At 37.1% G+C, this 23828-nt stretch overlaps 1 protein-coding gene across 5 annotated transcripts in view; it reads left to right on the top strand.

Moving 5' to 3' along the window:
• ETV1 (ETS variant transcription factor 1) overlaps positions 1 to 23828 on the top strand; it is a gene marked incomplete at its 5' end in the record, with an annotated part of 85233 nt that overhangs the window by 43294 nt on the left and 18111 nt on the right. For 4 of the 5 annotated variants that reach the window (XM_080933231.1, XM_080933227.1, XM_080933228.1 and 1 more), the window contains 3 exons: positions 3013 to 3142; positions 6855 to 7043; positions 10908 to 11155. In XM_080933231.1, coding sequence (XP_080789357.1) covers positions 3013 to 3142; positions 6855 to 7043; positions 10908 to 11155 — 567 coding nt within the window. The remainder of the gene's footprint in view (positions 1 to 3012; positions 3143 to 6854; positions 7044 to 10907; positions 11156 to 23828) is intronic. The other variant, XM_080933230.1, reaches the window with a different exon arrangement.

Raw genomic sequence — 23828 nt, forward strand, 5'->3', positions numbered from 1 at the left:
ACATGAAGTCATAGGTATGATTCCCCGGAGACAGGCAAGCTTAAGTGAGGATCATAAAAGATAAGTCCCCCAGACTTAGGCAGAAAAATCGAAGGGTTCAGTTTATCATTAAGTTTTATACTTCACCTATAGATATGAAAAATAAAAATAAATGCCAGCTATCTTAGATCGTCCTGTTAGTGTTTGGTTTGGGACTGGTAAATAAAAACCAATTGTTGATTCATAATGATTTACAGACCCAGAGGCATAGACTGAGAGAGTGGAAACCCTCCACTGCTAGACCTGGGGAGTCTACAAGATGGGGAGCCTTCAAACATTGCCATTTAAATAGACGGTTTTTAAGTGTTGGGTCTCCGAACACAATGTGCGTTGGTGCAGACAAGCCTCACAATAGACTAAGCATTTGTCCCATTATGATAATCACATAGAAATTTTGGTAACCTAAAGTCATTACACAGCCAGCTGTTGACAATATTTCCTGGGAATGGAGCGTTTGGGCATATTTCAATAACAAGATGCCATGTATTGGGTGGCTTAAAAGCAGATATGGCTTGTCGTTATTTTCAGTGGCTACATAGCTGGATGAAAAGGTAAGGAAGGTTCTGAGGAGTAAGAGACAGAAAGGGAGGTAGGAAGAGAGAGAGAGAGAGAGAGAGAGAGAGAGAGAGAGAGAGAGAGAGAGAGAGAGAGAGAGACAGAGACAGAGACAGAGACAGAGAGAGAGAACCTGCTCCACGATTCTCCCCAGTCTTTTCTAATTTCCAATCCATCTTTGCCATTCTGGGTTTGCAGAATCCTCAAACTCTGCCTTCAGCTTTACATGATGATCTCTGTAGCTCACATCTTTTGTCCACATCTCTCTTCCCTTGGTTCAAAGGATGCTAGCCATGGAGTTACAGCTCACCTCAACAACTTAATTTAACCTAGCCTCGAAACAAGATCACAGGCTAAACGCAGGATGAAATCTATACACTTCCAGCTAGCTTTTTTTTGGAAATTTACAGGGCTTAACTACATAGCTGTGAGAGCATCTGTGTTTTTGGGTGCATTTAGAGGTGCTTTATTCCTTGTTATTCCTAAATATTCTTTACATGCAGATGCCTTCCTTATTTTTCTCCAACAATGAATATTTAAAACATTTTTAGCTTTCTTTACATGACTAGAACTTCCACCAAGATTTCTACAAAAGTCTTTTGGGGAACATATGAACTCCTTTCTCATATGCATACACATACATGAAGGAAAATGTGTATTAATGCAATTACTAGATGATAACATGATCACGTGACGCTTTCGGGTAGTCACGCCTTTTTCTGAGAGGCTTGAACCAACTCACATTATTTTGTTCACTATCAGTATTATCAACTTTTTATTATAGTTTGGTCTTTTTATGAGCCTTTGATGGTAATATTGTCATTTTATTGGCAATTTCCTGATAAGCAAAGTATTTTGATTGCATTTTTACTCATTTTACTGCCCTACCACCACATCTCACTATTTAGATATTTCCTTTTATGAACCCATTGTCTAGATCTTTTGTCTGCTTCAGTTGGTCATTTGTACTGCTATCCAGCAGTTCCTTCTACATTAGATATGAATTCTCCGTCAGATCTCTCTGCTGCAAGCATGTTGGAGCTTATTCCTTATCCTTTATTCTTCTGACTGTATTATTTCTTCTGCTTCCATTAGGAGGCAATTTTAATTTTAGCAAAGGTTACTTTGTTACATTTTTCTTTTGGGTTAAATTTATTTTATGCCTTTGAGCAGAGAGTTCTATCTATAGAAATATAGCATCTTAGGCTTAACAAATATTTATTCATGTAAATTAAATCCAAATTCTCAGCTTTGTATGTTTCTTGTTTGAGGGCAAAAGGGTTTCTTTGCATGTTGCTACAGCTTTTTGTTAGGAAAATATAAAATTTAGGTTTTAATCCAAAGTTCTAGAAATTGAGTGCATATATTTTGCTTCAAAGAGGCTGCAAATAATTAAAATGTATGGGAAAAAGTACCAATAAATATAAACATCCATGTTTGTTATTCTAATACTTAGTGACACCGTAGGTGCACACATGTTTCACACATATGTACAAGAAGAGAGTTTTGTTAGTAAACACTCTAAATGCTTTTGTGGTTTTCGTTTTCATGTATCAAAAATATTTTATCATAGACATTTCATTGTGAATCTAAAGTGAATATAGAAAACACTTGTGGAACTGTGAGATCCTTGGTTTTATAGTCCTACAATAAGCACATTTACACACATACACACACACACACAGACACATATACATATATGTGCATTTCTCCCGGTGTACAATGTATGTCAATACTGGCGTTAAATTAAGCACAGTGAATGTACATAAGCATAACTATACTTTAAAAATGGTTGCATATTAAATTATATGAAAAAGAGGAAACACCATTTAATACAGAATAATTTTTATTGAGGATTACATGTGGTGAACAACTTTCATGTATTATACTTTGTCTTTATAGTTTAGGTAAACAGATAAGCAGGGATTTTAGTTTCTGTTTAAAAACAACCACCAACCTTAAAGATGTTGGTTCCTCTAGCCCCTGTACTCTTATGGCTTGCCATTGGACCTGCTCATGGATTTTCTTTGTCATGCCTCAGAGGTCACTGCATCTGAAGAAGTACTACTGAAATGCTCAAAGCCTATCTCCAGTCTTGGCTAAACAGATGTAATATTTTTGCCTCTGTTTTAAGGGAAATATTTATAACAGGTTCTCAAAACTTCTTTTCTGAAACCTGAGCTTCTAGCATTGTTAATGTCACCAAAGCAAAAAATTCAGACTTGCACTTGGTTACACAGTAAAAGCAGAAATTTCCAGAATCCTTTCAGCCTCATAGACTATCAAATTCTATTTTTCTTATAAGCATAACTTACTGTGAAACGTTAATGATAATTTAAATAAAAGAAATAAAACAGACTAATAGACTCAATTCTCAATTGAATTAAATGTTGATGGATATGTTTGTTCTGTTTTTAGTGGCTTTTCATGGCCTACCACTGAAAATCAAGAAAGAACCCCACAGCCCATGTTCAGAACTTGGGTCCGCCTGCAGCCAAGAGCAGCCCTTTAAATTCAGCTATGGAGAAAAGTGCCTGTACAATGTCAGGTAAGAAGCCTTGTGCGCATAGAGAGCAGCATCCCTTTTAGAAACATAAACTGTAAGATGATATTAAAAACTCAAGTCCCATCTTCATTACATAATAAGCTAATTAGGTAATGTTTTCAGCAGAACTCTAAAGACCCATTTGCCGCACAGTCACACACTTTAGAATCATTTTAAAGTAGTAATTCTTATCTCAATCATTAGTTGCTTTTCTACCATGGTGATGCATCTTGGGTTTGAAAAGAGGGTCTTATTTGGCGCAAGCAGCTTTCGAAGGTTCCCATCAGAATGAATGCATTATGTACTTCAGTTTGTAGAGAAAACATACAACATTTGGCAAGCAGAAGCAGTACATTAGTTATCTGACAGGCTTTACAGATGATCTATAAGATGCATTCACGGACAATTGCAATAAAACTACAGTTTTATACGGCCTAGCCAAGGCTATTATCTATTAAAAAGCCAGTTGTTCTTGAGATGATAATAAAGGGTGGTGCATTCAAAGTGCATTGTTCATTTGCTACAAAATTTGATAACACATATGTTCATTAAAAACCCTTTGTAGTGAATTGCATGCTCTTACTTTTCATCTTGGCCTCTAATTGCATTTTTAAAAAAGTTGGCTATAGCTGTTGACTATTACTCTTGATTACAGTAGAGACTTAGTTCTTATAGGGAGGTGGCTTGAGAACTTATAAAAATGACTCCAAATATTTGCACTGCTTTATAATGTGTATCAATTCAAGCTTGGTGCATTAGGATGGAGAAGAGCCTTGTGTTACTGCAAATACATCTGCTATACGCCATCTTTCACAGCTGTTAGGTGAAAAGAAAAGTCAAGAAAATTAGATTGTGCCATCTCATGGCAACTGACCAATGCCGAGATATTTTGTTCCTGTTTGTTCTTCAAATTTATTGTTTTCTATGTGACTTTCTAAGAGGATCACTGGAGTCTGAAATTGTGAGGCAGTTCATTTGTAACTAAAATGTTTTTTATAAAACAGATCGATTATAAAAGTGAACTAGGATAGCATTCTGAGTTCAGGATAAATATTAACATGCTTTTGGTTGTTTAGTTTTGTTGTTTGCATTTTCTCAAGGTGTGCATAACAACACCATTCTCTCTCTCTCTTTTTTTTTTTCCTGGATTTTTTTTTTTTTTGTTTATTTGTTTTTATCTCTCTTACAACTTTATTAACAAAAGAGGGAAACATATACAGATTTTTAAAGGCATTTTGGCATAACACTATATGAATATTTTTGTCAGTACTTAATTCTTTTAGAGGTTTGATAGCATGCATTGAAATCCCACTAGTTACCATAAGCATAAAGTACATGTAGGACATAATGTAATATGGAAGCAGATTTTTTTGGTGAGTATATATTAAGCATAATGATCTGTGAATACCAAAAATTGCCACAAGCCTATATTCTTGGCTCTTGGATTATTAATGATTTACGGTCCAGGTGTACCACACTCTGAGAGGGTGCTATACATTTATTTTTTCTTAAGAAGGACTGAGGCTTTCATTTTTTGGCCTTTGTTTTTCTTGGGTTTTATATGGCCTGTGAGTTGTTTCTGGGGTGTTCAGAGCTTCCTGGAGTTAGTATCCAATTATCAGTGACTGCATATTACGTCTGTTCTTTTGTTACTGGGTTACCTCAATCAGGATAATATTCTCTAGATGCATCCATTTTCATAGAAATTTTAAAAAGTCATTGTTTCTGATAACTGAGTAGTACTTCATTTTATAAATATATCACAATTTTTGTAAACACAATTCTCTTAACATTGGACCATTTCCAGTCACTGAACCAGTTAGACATAGGACACTCTTTGCAGTTCAACACTGATTACTATGGTAACAATGTTTTATACAATTATATCTCAGACCCATAAACTAACAGCTGAGAAATTGGCCAACAATTTGAAGGACTTTAAAAAACAAATAAACAAACAAAAACCTCAAACAAAACACAACAAATCGCTCTCAGCATATATGGTGTATATAATATATTCTGGAGCTCCCATCTCTCTATAAATAGTAAAATTTAATATAACACCTTATGAGGGAAGAAAGTAATATTTTAGGATAATTAGGCATTTGCTTGTATCTTTCTTTTTGTTTGTTTGTTTAGTTGATTGGCTGAAACAAGTTCCTTTGTGTAACTGGTCATCCTGGATCTTACTCTGTATACCAGGCTGACCCTGACCTCACAGGGATCCTCCTGCCTTTGCCTCCAGGGTGCTGAGATTAAGGGTATGAGCTACCACTGCCTTGCTTTGTTTCTTCTTTTTTATGGGAAACACTCAAGCAGGCCACTTCATAAAAATAGTAGGTTTTCAGAAACATCAGTGAAGAACATCAGTAAAGCCAAACACTAGACTTTTTGATTGTTTTCAGCTTGAGAATTTCATACATTTTTGATCCATTTTAATTATAATCTACTCCCGTATTTGTTCCCTTCTTCCAGCTTCTCTTTTCTCCTCCACCAGTTTCCTTTCCCAGTGTTACTTATGTGAATACAGATAGCTTTAAAGATGGAATAGATTATGTAACACATACCCTAGCATTTCTGGGAAGCATATTTATACGTGAATATAATTCTGTTGAAGTAATAGAAAAAATATAAGTTATTATACATTAATCTAAACAGAAAAGTTTTCTCTTAAAAGTCTATCGCTCATTATCTCATTTTGTGTGTGTGTGTGTGTGTCTGTGTGTTTGTGTGTGTGTGTGTGTGTGTGTGTGTGTGTGTGTGTCTTTTTTCTTTTGGGGGGGGGGATGTGATCTACCTGGCCAGTACAGGGTGGGGCATAGAACTCAGTCTATAGCCAAGGTTGATGTATAAAGATTTGACTGTCTCTGTTGTGATTAAAATCTTCCACCACCTTAACCAGCTCTTATTAATATTTTTAATTAACGAGCATATTTAGATACTTTAAAGAGAAATATACCTTTTTGTTGTTTAGAACGTAAAATATGATTTTAAAAGAATGTTTTCCTTGATTGAGGACATTAGTTCCATCATATTTCCAAAAGCCATGAATTGGAAAGCAGTTCAAAGTCCTAATATAAAACAAACCGCTTATGCTTTTTGCATTTGTATTTGTGAGTGGAAGTTAGTCTGTGATGATAGTATTTTATTTTTATTATTTGGCACTTGCAATGAAAGAAAGCTTAAATATATGAGAGACATTTTAATTTGCCTCATCAATCTTTATTATCAAGGAATTCAAGGCCAAACATCATTTAATATAAAATGTCTAGAAAGGCAAGGGCAGTGCCTAGAATTCCACAACAAATAAAGGCAAATCAAATATGGTTTCCTTTCTTAAGCTGATATTAGGTCTTGTTTTGAAATATAACAGAGAGGATGATTTAGGATGGAGCTGCTTCTGAGAGATGGGTGTTGACAGCAGACAGAGGTAATGGTGATCCCTCAACATCTAGAGCTTAATTAACTCAGTTGTCTGTCTACTGAGTATGTCTGCCACAAATAGTCATGTAATTACACAATCTCATATGGTATTTTCTATGTAAGAGCATAGGGGCTTTGAAGTTTATAGATTGTAGAACTAAAAATCAAAAGCCAAAGGAGTTTAGCTTCTTTATTACTTATGTCTAAGATAAGTGTTTGATTTCTCTTATGATTGGGATCTTTAAAAATGACTCCAGTGCAACCGCTGTTCTTTTTTTTTTTCTCTGCGTAGTGCCTATGATCAGAAGCCGCAAGTGGGAATGAGGCCCTCCAATCCCCCGACACCATCCAGCACTCCAGTGTCCCCACTACACCATGCATCTCCAAACACAGCTCATACTCCTAAACCTGACCGGGTCTTCCCAGCTCACCTTCCTCCTTCTCAGTCCATACCAGACAGCACCTACCCCATGGACCACAGGTAAGCTGCAGATACCATTTCGGACAAAACAAACAAAAACCTCCACCAGTTTCAGCTTTCTCGGAGGACATTACCCATAGCTGTTCTAAAGATCTCTAGTGTTTTAAGGTAAACATATTAATTCGGCACATTTGTACAAAAATATTTTCAGTAAATGGTTGCTGTATCAATAATAAAAAATAATTTATGGAGAAGATAATTGACAAATAGCTCTTTTTAAACATTTATTTTGTTTGCTAAAATAAAATTAGTCTGAAAGTTTCTCCTTCACTTTTCATAAATTGCTCCACTTAAAGGTTACAACAGATCATGCATTCATATGTGTCCACTAGTTTTGCAAAGTTTGTATGCCCATTTTACTAGGTGATTCATAAAATCAGATGGCTTAGTTCTACATAGTCCTACAGACTATAACTTATCTGATTAATCTATTTGCTCTCCTTTTCAATGACTATTTAACATCTGTAAGCCCATGACTATGGGCACTAAGAAAGTGCTTCAGAGAGAGACACAGCCGCCAAATGAGTGTTACCTAGACATGAAGAGGATAACTGGAGTTACGAGCTGGTGAGGGGACTGAAACATAGATCGTTGACTCCGAGAGAGGAAGAAATCTAAGTTTCAATGCAATCCCGGAGAAAGTGCTTCTTTAATCCCTGAGTTAGGACTCAGGATTGCTCTGTCCAGCTAACTTCTAGTCTGTTCCCCATCACCGGTGCTGAGCAGGAAACTCTTTAACAACAATGGTGACAATAAGACTCTCTCTCTCCACGGGAGAAAGAGACTATCAGAAGTGTGGACTGAGTTGCTAACAACATCCTGCCTCGTGTGTGATATCATCTTTGTGAAAGCCCTGAATACTCGCTGGAAAGAAACATGCATCACACATCACGATGTAGTATCTGTAGCCTGTATCAGATGCTTCCAAGAGCAAAAGTAGGAGGGAAACCATTAGGAAATTCAGAGCTTAGAGTTTCTATTGTCTATCTGTTTAAAAACCTGCCTTTTCTTTAAAAAAATTATGCAAGTGGACTCAATAGAAAATTACAGTAACAATTGGATCCCCAAATTTTCAAAATTTCATCCAAGAACTACAGCCATGTTTGGCTGAGAGACATCCCTGTAGACAGCTGAGTGAAAGGCTCCTCCTAGTCACCAGAGGAAAGCAGGTGGACGGCAGGCCAATCTCGATATATAAAAAAACACTTCTTGCTATAAAGGAATAGGACGAAACCTAATTTTCCCACGGGAAACAAAAGCTATGTCCTCTCCCTTTGGCTCCCGTCACCCAGTTCTCCTCAGCCTTAGTTCCTAAAAGTCTCCTATGGTCTTTCCTTTCTCACGCCACAGACATGAGACATGTTTAGAGTAAAATGCTGTGCGTATCTACCTGTGTAAACAGTTCTGTAAATGCAGATGAAAGGAAGCCTGTTGCAGGGTAAGCCATTAAACAGAAGCACATTGTGCGAGGCCAGAGAAAAAGCAAGGATGACAAACCACCATCGTTGTTTTTGTTCACTTCTGAAGACTTATCCTAATTTATCACCACCAAGTGCACTGCAATACGAATGAGCGCTGAATTATAGGTTATGTAGTCTGCTTTCTGTGCAGGCCGGCTATCTCCAAGGCTAGGTGACTGTTGAGCCAGTAGTGTGCTTGTTTTTAGATGACCTAATTGGAGGTACTTTAGCCAGATCCATTTTTATATCTCAACTTGAAGTCAAACAGTTGAGACTAAGAACAGCCGGCCCGGAACTACAAGAGGGAAGCTCGGGGTCTTTTCCCACTGCCCCCCAACTGAGTTTTGAGTATGGTACCAGCTGGCCAATCCCAGGAAAATCTCTGAAGCCTTATGTTTCTGATGAGGATTTCTTAGACGGCTCTGGCCAACAAATGGCAGTCCCTTGGTTATAAATGGCATATTTGCTCTGGGAACAGATCCTATCCCCAGATAGCTCCCTCCAGACCAGGCACCCCACCTCACTCTGGGAACGGTTCACAGCCATTTGGCCTGCGTTCTTCTTCCTCTCCTCAGCCTCAGAGCACACCTCAGGCCAGCCCTTTGGCACATCTTCATGAACCCACTGTGCAAGAGACCTGTCTATTTTCTTCGGCCGTGCTCCCAACACAAATACCGATTCTTCTTACCCACTAGTGAGTGCATTTACCTACTGTCCTCAGCCACCAGACTTTCCTCATTTTCTCTTTCCCAATGGTCAGTGGCTCATCAGAAAGAGACCCAAACCATGGGGTCTCTTTGTGATGAGCCACTGATGAGCCACTACGAAACATGTCCCTAATACATACGTGGCCTCTCAGAAGAACAAGTACAAATCATGTCGACTCGTGAAAAAGCCAAATAGCTTTGCTTCCTTACAATGCTTCCAGTGCGAGCAATATTAGCTTCCTTTTAAGGCTTCAGAAGGGAGCCAGCTTCTTATTTTATCTCCAAGTTACCATTTTCTGATTCACTTCTTGACAGTTCTTAATGATAATTTCTGTTTCTTTTTTTGGCTAATGAAATAAGCAAGAGAAGGGAAATGCATGCAGTGCCAGCCAGCCTCGCTGTTTCGCAGTATCTGGGTGTCTAAGTTTATTTTGTGCAGGTGTAAGTGGAATTTCCATGCTTGCCATGGTAGCCGGCATGCCTAGAGTTAAGCCTTGGCATGGGATATGCTGCTGGATGCTAAAGCAATTGCTCTGCCATTCTTTGGCTTTTGGTTTATTTTCATTTAACATTACTGAAATTAAATGGTAACTTTCAAAACTGAAGTCTCAGGAATGCTTTTAGTGGGGGGTTAATAGGCTAATATTTGCTCATGGATATGCTTTAGAGGTTATTTTTTAAGCACTCCTGGGGCATTTTTAGAGTACTTTTAAATCTTTAATTAGTCCGCATCTTTGTGGTCGGTCAATGATATTACGGATGAGATTCACAGAACAGAACAATTATGTGTTCTGCCAGTCTTTACCAAGAAGGAAGGAGCAAGGGACTCAGTTCCACCTCTCTGCCTAGGCCTTAGTCCTTCCTCGTGCCCTCACAGCCAGGCTTACCCCAAACCTGTGCATCTTGGATGCTCAGCTGTGTGCATAGGCTTATTTATTAATCAACTCAACAATTTGGAGATCATAGGAGCCAGTGAGTTGTTTGATAGGACAGAGAAAGAAGTCTTTTTTTTTAAAGCCTCCATAATGCCAAGATTTATTTCTTACAAGAACACATTGTTAATTTGGGCATAGTTGAAGAATTTAAAGGCCTGATGATTGGCAAAGAGATTCTTTTTTTTTTTTTTTTTTTTTTTTTCTGCTTCCTGGATTTCTGAGGGTGATAGAAGGCAAACCAATAAGTAGGGTTTTGTTTAGGGCTCTTTTGTTTGCCCCTCTATTAGTTTGGTGACAGAATTTAAAGAGAGAGAATGCCATTGGAGATCTCTTTCTGGTTTCCCTGCTTTTGTTTTGTTTTGTTTTGTTTTCTTTTCTTTCTCTTACATTTTATTATTTGAGAACCCTTTCTTCCAGAAGTTATGTAAATGGTCCAATTAGCTTAAAATTGTACATTTTAACTGTTAGAGTTCATATTAATTCAAAACAGTTCTCTCTTCTGCAGCTACTGGCACTACACCTTTAATTACATGATATGCCGAATTGTTTGTAATGGATGGATTAAAAGGGGAGCACACTTCATCCTGTGATTTAAAACAAATCGTAGCACTACTGCTCTAAGGAAGAGAAATCTGAGGCTCATTAAAGCTGTTCACATTGGGCTGTTTGGTTTAAACTGTTTACTAGCAGCTAGAAACTACATCAGTCCTTTAAAGATGACTTTGTGTTACCATTGCATCTGAAACACACTCTCTTCTCCAGATTTCGACGCCAGCTTTCTGAACCCTGTAATTCTTTTCCTCCTTTGCCGACAATGCCAAGGGAAGGGCGTCCTATGTACCAACGGCAGATGTCAGAGCCAAACATCCCCTTCCCACCACAAGGCTTCAAGCAGGAGTACCACGACCCAGTCTATGAACATACCACCATGGTTGGCGGTGCAGCCAGCCAAAGCTTCCCCCCTCCTTTGATGATCAAACAGGAACCCAGAGATTTTGCATATGACTCAGGTAGGCCTGTCCTCTTATGGAATTAGATGTAAATCCTCTTTTCACGTCCCTGCTTGATTTGATTAGGGTTGTCAGACTGGGTGCCTTCTGATCATTCATTTGAAAGTGGGTATTCTGATTTTATCCTGTATTGGGGACTTTCTAAGATTGAGGGGCATTGGTTATCAAAAGACTTTGCCATGAGATATTGATCAAAAAATAGTGTCTGAAAATGAAACCAGTTGAGAGACAGTACAGTTTATAGAATTGTACTTACTTGACTAAGAGTCGAAACTTGTCATTTTTTTTCTAGATCCTGTTCTTTTTCCTTTTGTATTCTGCTATAGTAATGTTATTTAGAAACAGTGCTTGCAAAACAATGGTCTTTCATGGGGGCATTTACACTTGGTAACTTAAGACAACCACTGCTTTCAATATTTCCAGTGGTCCTAAAGTAGAAATTCTTACATATTAGAAAGGAAACAGGGAAAATGCAGATTTAAGTTTCCCTCACTGAGTTTGGCTTTGTCTCAGAGAACTGGAAAGTCTTCCCCATATCATCTGTCAGAGGAAAGAGGTCTTCCTGAAGGTAAAGAAGCTTAAAAATTGATTCCAAATGTTACTACCAAGTTTTGCCAACATTTACTTTGGAAACTCAAACACTTACCTACCTTGTCTCTATTGAGTTTGTCTGTGTAATTGGGATATAAGCTTTTAACACTTCTAGGTATGTTGGAATATGTGTGAAGTAAAGGGTCATGTTTGTAAGGAGGGCACCACACACCTGTAAAATTTTATTACTTACATTGTAGCTAGGTCCATAGCTAGTTTTAGATGTGGAGATACTTGAGTGGAGTCCAATTTCCTCCCATCTGGATGCAAGTAAATGAACATCCTTTATGAAAGAACTATTGTAATAACTCTGAGTTCTGCTTAGGGGACAGAAAGCTGCTTCCAGGTTTTATTGAATGAAACAATTCTGCTTTATTGGGAAGGTCTCTTAGAGTTCAGCACAGGGGTCCCTGTGACTTAAAGGCTCTCCTTCAGTTTCTGTCCTTGCAGGATAGGAAGGGAAAGGACTTAAGGCATTGGTTACTTCTAAAGCATGTCTCAAAAATCATGAAAACACAGTAATTTTTTGACAACCCTGAATCTCCTGTTCAACTGACCCTCCTAGGCTTGGGTAGATTCTGCTTAGGCCTGATTTCTTGAGGGCAGAACATCTGTTTGTGCCTCCAGCCAGGTTTCAAGGAAAAGGGCAGAAGCAACGATCCTTAGGTTTGTATGTTAGAACTCACTAGGTGTGAGGCAACACTGGGCCATGGGATAGAAAAACAGGTAAGCTTGTCTCTGTAGAAACATGGGTTCTAACCTATTCTGCGATTAATTTTAAGAGGTTTCCTTAAAAGCTAAATGTGAGGTGGACATCTGTGTTGTTTTTAAAATATGTTCTCAAATAAGCCAAAAGCAAATATCTATTTCGTAGATGATTTACTGTTTAGAAAAATAACTAAGCCTATTGAATGAGGTCGTGTATTTTAGGAACTTCCTTGAAATTTTTCCTTTCAGTGTGAGTTTAGAGCCTCTTTATATTTGCCCTTAGATTTCCATAATTAAATACCTTGAAAGTCAATGTTTGGAACTACTTTAGGTAGAAAACATACTTCAGTGTGAATTTGAAATGCTGTTAACTGCTTTTATGTTTCTCTCTATTGTTAGTTTGCTGTAGAAAATTTTAATTAATTAATAAATTATTTAAAGAAATCACAGATGAAAATTATATAAGTTAGTATCAATAGTCAATCAGTGGGACTTGTATAATATATTGAAATTTTTCTATTTTGCTAAAGGAGTTACATTCAACTTTTTTTGTGATTCTCTAATTTGTTCCACATGTGTCTTCCCATGTGTATATTGCAAACACATGTATGTGTAGCATGGAGTTAAGTGTTTATATTTTGTGAACCAAGCAGGAAGAGATTTAAGGATTCTAATAAGTCAAACATTTAAGTGGTGGATTTATAATAATTAACTGAATTTCCTATGGGCCAAATATAGCGTGGAAGTTAGAGTCAGCCAATGTGTGTGCCTCAAAAGTTCACCTTTTGCCACTAAAATTTAAGGTAATCATCCAGCATCCTATCTTAAATGTGTAGATGTGTCTTCTCTTTTAAGTGTTCCATGTGTCTTCAACGGGCTTATAAACTGCTACTTAACATTTGAAAGATAATGATTTTATGCTATGCCTTCCCTAATTATATTTTAAAATGGCACAGTTCTACAAGACATCTTAATTGTAATCTTAGTTTTGCCTGTAGGATTTAATTGTATTTGAATACTTAGACTGTAAAGGTTGAGATGTTGGATGTAATCTAAAAGGAAGAGCTTTGGTAATATGACTTAGAGGAGAATCATTTATTAATTGGTTGACGTCAAAATATATTTTGCTGCTATGGAGTTGATGCTTTGTATGTATGACGTATTGCAACCAATGGGGATAATCTTTGAATATTTTGTTTGTCATTAGCTCAATCATTTTTCCCAAGAGCACATGAAACCCCTTTCAGGAACTCTAATGTATTTATCATTGAATCACCACTCTATTTTTCTTACTGGTTTTGAGTCAGTAGCACATTAGAAAGTACTTTAGGTGTGAACTTTAAACAATGTAAAAAATGTGTTTTCTATGTGAGTTGATCTAAAATCTGTGATTTATAGTTATCACTTCAGAGGGATTCTGGGATACTTTATTGCTTAATTCAATATACTATAAATGTTGTGACAATAAAAGATGTCTTCAAAGAGAAAAGACAGCATGATTGTGCTCTAATAAAACCTGACATTAATTATGACATGGGAAATGGTAGGTCTATTAGTTATAATTATAATTACAGGAACGCAATTTTAACTGCAGAATATTTAAGATAAAAAATTCAAAATATTATGTTATTAGAGTAGAAATCTTTATTCAAGGAAGGAAAAAGGGGGATGTTGGATCAGACAGAGAAGAGAAAAGAACTAGATATTCAAGAAGCCAATTTATTAGGCAATGCAATGTGGTAAAGTTACATCATGGCACTATGTTGGAAAGTTAATGCAGTATGTCTACTCTGTTGATTTGTTTCTCTTCCTAAACCAGATACTGCTTTGTAAAACACCAAACAGGTTTTTGTTTGTTTTTTAGTTGCCTAAAATTAAATGTATATACAGCACTCATTGGACAAGAAACCATATAGAGTCAGGATGTGTGGAAGGCTTCATTTGTTATGTATAAAATAGTATCTCTAATCTGTCTCCCACTTTCTTTTTCTGTTTTAAATATTTTACTGGATATATTTTATTTACATTTCAAATGTTATTCTCTTTAAACCACCTATCCCATTACTTCTTCCACTGCTTCTATATGGGTGTTCACCGATCCACCCACTCTCTTCCACCTCCCCACCCAGACATTCCCCTATACTGGGACATCAGCCATGGAAAGACCAAGGGTTTCTCTTCCCATTGATGCCCAAGATTTGATGGGCATCAACATATGATGCTGCTACATATGCAGCTGGAACCATGGGTCCATCCACTTGTACTCTTTGGATTGTGGTTTAGTCCTTGGGAGCTCTGGTTGGTTGGTATTGTTTTTCTTGTGGGATTGTGAATCCCTTCAGTTCCTTCAATCCTTTCTCTAAGTCCTCCATTGAGTCTTCCACTTTCATAAACATAATTGTTCCTTTTTGTAACTATGTCACGTTAAAATGCCAGTGAAACAGGTAGTTTGTTGTTCATCTTACCTGTTTGCTTTTGATACCATCTTGCTATGTAACCACAGCTCGTCTGGGTCTCACAATATTGACCAAGTTAGTCTTGAATTTGTCATAAGCCATTCTCCTGAGCCTTTGCAGTACATGACGTGTTTGTGTGTGTGTGTGTATGTGTGTGTGTGTGTATATATATATATATATATATATATTCTTATATTCTTATATATATATATATATATACACACACACACATACACACACACACACTTATATATATATATATATATAAGAATATATATATATATATATTCTTATTGCTTAGTTCTTGGTTTTTTGTTGTATTTGTTCAAAATAAAGAAGAGTGTTTTACAGAGTTGTGCATTTTAAATGAGGTAAATATTACTTTAATCTGGATGGAGAACATTTATATGGTTGAAGGATCTCCCTGAGATCCAGGAGTTAGAAAAGTACCATTTGTTTTCAGACTTCAGAGCTGTGATTTCCTAATTTAGAAAATCACATGGACCAGTGGTCAAATTTTACTCTAAATTGGAGGCAGCAAATTTTAAAACCTTAAATCTTGTAAAATAATAAGTTTTAAGATTAATTTTACTTTTTTTTTTTCCAGCCTCATACTTTCTTTTCCTAACAGATTTATCTCAAACTTTCTTTTGCTCCTTTGAGACAGAGCCTCACTATGCAGCCCTACATGGTTTGAAATTTACTATGTGAATTTGATAAATTTATGTATATCTGCCTCCCAAAATCAGGGATTAATGGAATGTTTCACTTTGCCTGGCTCCCCAAACATTTTGAAGAATTGAATTTATCATGAAAGATGGCTCACCGGTTGAGAGTACTCACTGCTCTTACAGAGAATGTGGATTTGGTTCTTAGCCTCTACAGTGCAGTACACAATTCCCTGTAGCTCCAGTTCTAGGAGATCCAAAGTTGTTTTCTGACCTCTGTTGACATCAGACACACATATGGTAAACATACATCTATTTAGGCACACCCTCATACACATTAAATAAAAACAAGTAAATCTTGAAAAAACATGAGCTTATTAAAGTTTACCAACTGTTTATAAAGTGCTCTTGCAAAGGCTCAATAATAATTAGAAGAAAGATAAACAACTGAATATCTCACTAGTTACAAGTCCTTTGCAACTTGATTTTTGTCTGAGCCTTCTTACAACATTTCAGTCTCTCATTTTAATAGCCTGTTATACAGTTCATACAATCGAACTAGAACAGAAGACGTGGGACTTCTGTCAGCTCTGTTCATTTCCCATGAGCAAACTTGTGGGTCCTGCAGTGTCTAAAACAGATGTCAGGAAGCCCTTGGAGGAATGGCATGTCCCTCTTTTGATTCCCTGCAAACCCATCTATTCCTTACCTGAGCAACTTCTCTCAAATTCCCCAAATATGATTTTACCACCTTAAAATTTTGTAAAGATTTATTTTCTGCCATTAGCAAGTAAAAATATGTCATGTAGGCAGAGAAATAAGAAAATAGACTTATATGTCTAGTATTCCCATGGCTCTTGACTGACATTTTAACAAAGAGCTCTGAATCCTCTTCAAGTTCATAAGTAGGGCTAAGAGAGGACCTATGTGCTGACTACTGTTCTGTGTTTTCTTGTGTTGGTGGATCATTGTCCTAAGCATTTAGTTGGACAGCAGTAAAGTGAACCTTAACTCACTGAGCATTGCTTGGGCTTCCACCTGCAGGGTATACAACGTGGTTTTATATGGAAGCTTTATAGGGTCAAGAAGTCATTGTGTAAGACAGTAAGAACAATGTGGCTCTTTGTGTCTTAACAGACGGATGAAGGCTTTTATGTGTTTGGAGATAATTTGTCAGCAACTTAATCCATTCACTAAACTTGTAAAACACTAAAGGAAAAAGTAGAAAAGAAGGTTAGACCTACTCATGTTGTATCTTCAGAATATGAATACCTTCATTGTTACTTTGCCCTTTAACAATATCCCAGAACTCTGTCTTCAGCAACAGCAAGCCTAACACAAACACCTGGAGAGGAGGAAGAATTTATTCTGGATCAAGCTTTCCGAGATGTTAGTCCATAATCCTTGGCAGTGTTGATTCTCTGTGTAGGGTGAAACAAGACATCACTGGAGTGGGAAGGTATGGGAGAGGCTAGACTATTCATAGCTCACAACCACCACAAAGAGATGGGAAGGGGGTGTTGGAGACCAGATACAACTCTCAAAGTTTCTTTTTGGGAGACTGAGAGGTAACTGAGATTTCTTCTAATTCGTAATTTCTACCACCTTCTAAATAGCACTATCAGCAGGAGACCAGGTCCTCAATACTGGATTGCATATGACAATGTGCATGCTTCAACCAGAACACATGCATGTACTTACTCTAAAAAATAACTTATTATTAGTTTATAGAAAGAGTCATATATACCATTGGCAATTTGGTGATTTCTTACTGAAAAATCCAATTTTGATTATTTCAAAAATGAAATCATAATTGGGATTCTCTTAGTTCAGTGGACAAAGAGGTGGACTATGGCTTTGGGCTATGAGAATCAATGCATCCTTTCTAATGTGCACATTTGCTGACTAGCTAAATAGTTACCTCCGCCCATTTTCTTATAGGTAGAATGGGACACCTAAAAAAAGGAAGAGGTGCGAAATCTAGAGCTTTCTAACTCTTTAAAAATATTAGGGAACTTCCCCCATGAATGACAAAATTATACTTTTCAATACATTTAAAAAGAAAATATAAGTAAAACATGCTTAATATGTTGAACTTATATGGTAGTGTGCATTAATAGAAATACAGTGTTATAGTTTGTCTATCTTTGTGATCATGTGACTGACACAAGGAATAGAAGTTAACAGCCACTGCCCAGCATCACAGGAATCAAACCATTTATCTCCAAAATGACCACAATTCAAATGTTAAATTATAGTTCCTACTGAAGGCACAATGCTCTTGTGCCATCATGAAATTAAAGTTAAGAAGGAGATGTTTGCATTTCAGTGTAAGTAGTGGACCTAAATCAAACATTGTCTTGTATATATTTTAGTATTTGTCTCCAAATAGTTGTTAGGCTATATTCTATAAGCTGTTTTAATCATGTTTTAAATGCATTGACTCATGGAGGTTACGCAGCACATTAAATTCTTAAAAATATAATGTTGGGTCTAGTAGCACAGTACTAGGAGGCAAAGGCAAGCAGAACAGAGTTTGAGGCCAGCAGGGTTTATGAAGGAAGCCTCAGGCAAGCAGGGTTACAGAATGAGATCATGCCTTTAAAACAAATAAACAAAAAACACCCCCAACAAAAAAAAAAAAAAAGACTTAAAATAGTATGATAGTGTTCTGTACAGTGGACTATCTTCTTCCCATGTACCTTCTTAAATCTTGAGCTTGTAAGATAAGTCCACAATATTGTTTCCTAGCATTTCGCTTGCCTGATACTAGAGGAAGCTAGTTAAATGCTGAACTGTCATAATGCCATAGTAAAGACGGATTTAAAACAGACAGCCCTGCTTCCGACCGCCTCTGCCCTCTCCGGGCACGGCACTGCTTCCTTAGAGAGTTGCTCAGGTGTGAACACAGGGCCTGTTGATTGCAAATATGTTCCTATGTGGGTTCAAGTAACCAGAAGACAGATAGGCTTTCTTCCCTCCTCCAGATGGCTGGTAAAACACATGTCACACTGTTTAGGTTAGAATTGGGTCTTTCCAATTCATCCTCATGATTGCTTAGATTAGATCATTTTGAACATTTCTATTTTTGGTAATTTCCAGTGTAACTATGATTACAGTTCTATAAACCCTGGTTTTTTTTTTTTTTTTTTTTTTTTTTTTTTTTTTTTTTTTTTTTTTTTTTTGTACCTGAGATATGACACTCCCAAAGGCTCAGCTCTGTTCTCCATGAAGCCTCCATACCCAAGGCCACGGACCTTTCCTGGAATGCTGCCACTTACTTTCCCTCTCTCCTAACTTTTAATATTGTTGCTTAAGGAAATGCAAGTCAAAAAACACTTGGGGACATTAAAAAAGGTGTTACTGATTATTTGGAAGATGTTAATTTTCTACCTTTTGCTCTAGCATCCAGTGATGATTGTCTTTTACTCAACCAGGGGTTTGTGGACAAGTAGAGTGATGTTTTAGATGCTTCACTTAGGAAAAGTGATAGTGGTATTTACCTAATTGATCTCATTATTATAATAGTTGACTTTGCTTTTAATCGCCTAACATGTGCTGTGTGGGTTTTCCTCATTTGATTCTGGTTAAAGTAGCAGCTCTCCCAAACCACGACACTGGTTCCTGCTCTCCCTTTTTCTAAGAAATGCTTCAATATAGTCTAAATCTACAGTTACTGTAAGTGGCCTTGGCGAGTGATTTGATTTGAGAATTGAGACTACAGTCTGGATTTACTCTTCATGCATTAACACAGGTCAAACGGACAGGGACTGCATTTTAAGTCAGTAATGGAAGGCTGAAGGCTGTCTTAAACCAATCATATCAGTTTTACCCATGACTGATTGATCCCTAGGGGCAGAGCCTTGTAAGCATTTCTTTTCCATGAATGGACTCCACAGAGCCTGGAGTTTCATTCATAAAATGGAGACTGAAGGGAAACACACATGCAGAAGCACACACAGAGCCTGGCTCTCTGGAATGTCATTTATAAAGAGCTGGAGGGTATAGTGTTCCATCAGCTGCTGCTTTTGCCAGTTGACTGGAAGTAATGATTAATGTTCATTGGTCCTACTTGTGTGTAACGTGACACCATTTATGGCCTTCCAGAGTTCCTAATGTATGGTGAATGAGAAGACAACATTCTCAAATCAGAAACATAAACAGGAACTGGTGGGTCTGAATTCCATTCAAATATGTCATCTCAGCCCCACTGTGTTTGTCTAACTTGGATTTTACAGGCAGGAAAGGGGGAAGGGAGGGATAACATGCTCCTTAGCTGTACTAGTTTGGAAAGGGGAACTTGACAGGGGTGGAGTACACTTTTATAGTGTGTAATTTATGGTTTCTTTTCAAAGAAAACAACTAGGACACTTAGGCTTTATGTTGCTTACCACCAGTGTGTGAGATGAACATATAACTCTTTTTATAAGTGGAGCTGAGATTTGAAATTAAACGAAACAGTTTAAAGACCATTGGCTTTCTCTCTCTCTGTGTGTGGGTGCATGTGTTTAGTGAATGTGAATAAAAGAGGCAAAAATTACCTTCTTTTAAAAACTGTGTGTGTGTGTGTGTGTGTGTGTGTGTGTGTGACCACGTGCACGCGTACGCTTGTGCATTTGTACTCCTATGTCTGTGGAGTGTATGTTCTTATAAAATGTTTTGTAGCTCAAATATTTCCATATTTAAAAGAGTTAGCTAGGTAAGAGAAGTGGGTTTCATAACTTGAATTAAAAATTATGTTGGGTCAAATAGGTACTCATTGTGTGTATGTGTTTTTATTTAATTGCTTTTAATATTGCTTGGTACCTTTCTTAAGGGCAGGCAATTCAAATAAATAAGAAAATACTCAAAAAGAAGAAAAAAAACCCTGAAAAAATCAGCAATCCTATGGTTGTGATTATTCAATAGGCATTTAACTTTGGTTTTTGACTCCTCTTTGTGTGTGAGCCCTAAGAACGTATTGCTTTATTTATATGATCTTGTTTTTATTTATGTTCAGCATTAAATAGTAAAATCACGCTGTTGGTGGGACATTCAAAATATACCAACTCCTGGGCCTGATATCAGTTTACCATTTGTATCAAATGGAGTAAGCTTTGCCATTTCCTTTGGCTCCCAGTTTACTTATTTGAAAAGGGGGGTAGTGTTTTTGTAAAGATGGAATCTTTTTATGATTAAACAGTTTCTAACACAGTGTCCAGCACAGATGAACAGGCCTCACACTGGTGCAGGATATTCAGTGGCTTGATTTTATCATGATTTCTGTAGCTTTCTTCAAAGACGATGAGTTCTTCAACAAGGGGCCATAAGCTCATACTCGGGCTAGAGGATAACATGAAATCTGAAAGATGTTCTACCGAAGTCAGCATATATGAATCCAGTATGCTGTGTTTGATATAGTTCAAGCTATACTCTATAACCTGTACTGTTTTTATTAGAAGCAATCAGAACAGAATATCTGAATGTGGTAGAAATCACAAGAAAGATTAAAAACTACTTCCAATGCTCTTAAATCATCTAGCTTCCAATGGGAAGCAAATCAGTATAGCTTGGGTACTCAATATTGAATTCTTCACTGCAGACTATTGTGACTCATGAGGTTGGTCAAGGGCACGGGTTCTCATATTTACTCTTAGGTGCAAGATTGTGTGCTAACTGCTAGATTATGGCCTTATCGAGTAAATACCCCAAATCACAATACAGCTTGTGGCTAACTCAATAAAATCACAACCCTGAAAAACTTACAAAATCCTGGGTTTAGAATGGTCAATAAGCTGTTTAGACCTGCTTAGGCTTTGTGTGTGATACTGTCCAAAAATAGCTCAGAAGCTTATGAGAAACTTTTGTAGTTTCAACGGAAAAGCAATATGCTACTGTGTGCCACTATGCTGTCACTGTGTCTCAGAACTATTGAGTCTTCCTCACTGCAATATTCCCATCTTTGTTCCTTGGTTTTGCCAACTGTATGATAGTTAGGGATGTTTGTAGTCCCCTGCCTCTTTTTAGAAAAAGAGTTTGTCAGTGTAGACTTAATTTGTTTGCCTTCATAGCTTGCTGAAACAGAAATATCCCAAGTGTGGATGAAGCAATACCGCCTTTATCACTTCCTTCTTAAAACTTGAGTCATATGCAAATCCAGTACTTTCTTTTTAAAGATGCATTTATTTTATTGTATGTTTATGAGTGTTTTATTTTTACAAGTGCCTGTGTACCATGTGTGTACCTTATTCACAGGCAAGTCAAAAAAGTGTGTTGGATACCCTGAAATTGGAATTAAGGATAGTTGTGAGCCACCAAGTGCATGCTGGGAATTGAACCTAGGTTTTCTGCATGAACAAACACTTGCTAAAGCACCTTCCCTGAGACACCTCCAGTCATTTCACCGCCTCTATGGCCGGTTCTGTTCAGACCTGTGACTGAGAACCAGGAGGTACATAAAACTTCACTGTTTCAGCTCGTTTGTCTTCTTTCTCATGTGAGTCTAGACATAATACTGCTGGAACTTATTTTAGACTTAATAACTTGCAGACTTCTTCACTATAGAATAAATTATTAGTGAAAAAAATAAAGCCCATCTTTTGCATGACTGTCTTCTAACCAACAATGAAATGTAGTTTTCTTGATTAACTATACCAAGTTCATTCATGCATCGAATGTAAAAGTTAAAGGGTAACATGGGTGTTTCTGTATTTGTATTTACACCTGTCTTTATGATGGGTGTGTTATTTATGCCCTAAACACCCTTTGGCTTTTTAACATAATCTTAATAGAAAATGGGAGGAGACAAGCCCAAACCAGGGAAGTAACAGTAAAGAACTGAAGGGAATGAAAACATTGGCAGAATAAAGTTCTAATTGGTGTCCTAAGTTGTTAATATAGCTCATATCAGGATATTTTTCTCTTTAGTAACTGGACTTGAACCAAGTACTTCCTGCCGGTTAGGCAAGCACTCTACCATCATATATATCCTCAGCTACCTCAAGACTTAATACACATGTGCTCAGAAATTTGTTGAATGGTAATACTAAACCAAAGAATGGTTAAATCTTTCAGATTTGCATTGAAGAGTATACACACACACACACACACACACACATACACACACATCACACAAAGTACATAATACTTTCTACTGCATCTTTCACAGAATACATCATTTTGTCTCTGTGTGTCTATCATTTTAAAATTTCTTCCATGATTCAAATTTTTGAACAGAGCTTACCCTGATGGTTCATGCTTGCAACACAAGTACTGGTCAGAGTCAGTGAATAGGACAGGATGAGACTCTAATTTAAAAGTGAATGAATGAATGGCTTCATCCTGGCTTCACCTAGTCATATCACCCCATACAAGGAGTTAACATGCACAGTCAGGCAATGTTTGCATCTAATTTAAATGAAAGCAAAGGCACAGTCTTGAGCCATTCTTACTTTACTAGGATTTGTCTTTTACCTTAAGACAGTTGAAAGCTTAATTAAATTGTGCATTGACTATTACTGCAGGAGTCTAAGCAAGAACATCCAGTGAAAGAGACTGCTTTTTCTACCCCCTTGTTTAGTTTGCTATATGAGACAATCCAGTTTTACATACTATTTGATCACAAAGCAGTTTCAGCAACTGCTAAAAATGTCCTAGACAATTGTGACAAATCTTTCCTGTCTGTGCCTGGTATACCTTTTGGAAGCTTAGACAAATGATAGCCAAAAGGGAATTTTCATTTTGTACAACTGAGCAGCAAATATGCAAACCAAAGTAGTGCCTGGCATATTACATGTGCAAATTCAGAGCTGTACTTTATGGTCAAACCTTCGATAAATCTGCCTAGATTCATACTGTATTTACAAGAATAGCTTGACATTGTTAGGCCAGGATGGAGAAGCCACTCTTTTCTAAATTATTTGTTCATGTGTCTTGAGACGGTATCACTTCAAGTACGATCTCTTTAGTAAGGATACTACATGAAGCCTAACCCAACAGGGCTGTTTGGAGAGATAGCATTCTTTGTTCTTGACTCCACCCATACGGCGAAGCTTTGAGTTGCCAGCAACACTGCACTGCTTTGAATTTTTACAGCATATTAGATCAGCTTTCATTGCCACAAGAGTTCATCTGTAACAAATTACAGGCGCTGTGATTTCTGGGAGCTGATTTGGTCAACACTAATGTCATGTTTTAGAACTCTTTGATCCACAAGTTTCTACAGCAATAAAAATCCTTTGTCCTAAATTCAATTTATGTAATCCAATTTCT

This window comes from Micromys minutus, assembly GCF_963924665.1.
Source record: "Micromys minutus genome assembly, chromosome: 1".
In the NCBI taxonomy this organism is placed as follows: domain Eukaryota; kingdom Metazoa; phylum Chordata; class Mammalia; order Rodentia; family Muridae; genus Micromys; species Micromys minutus.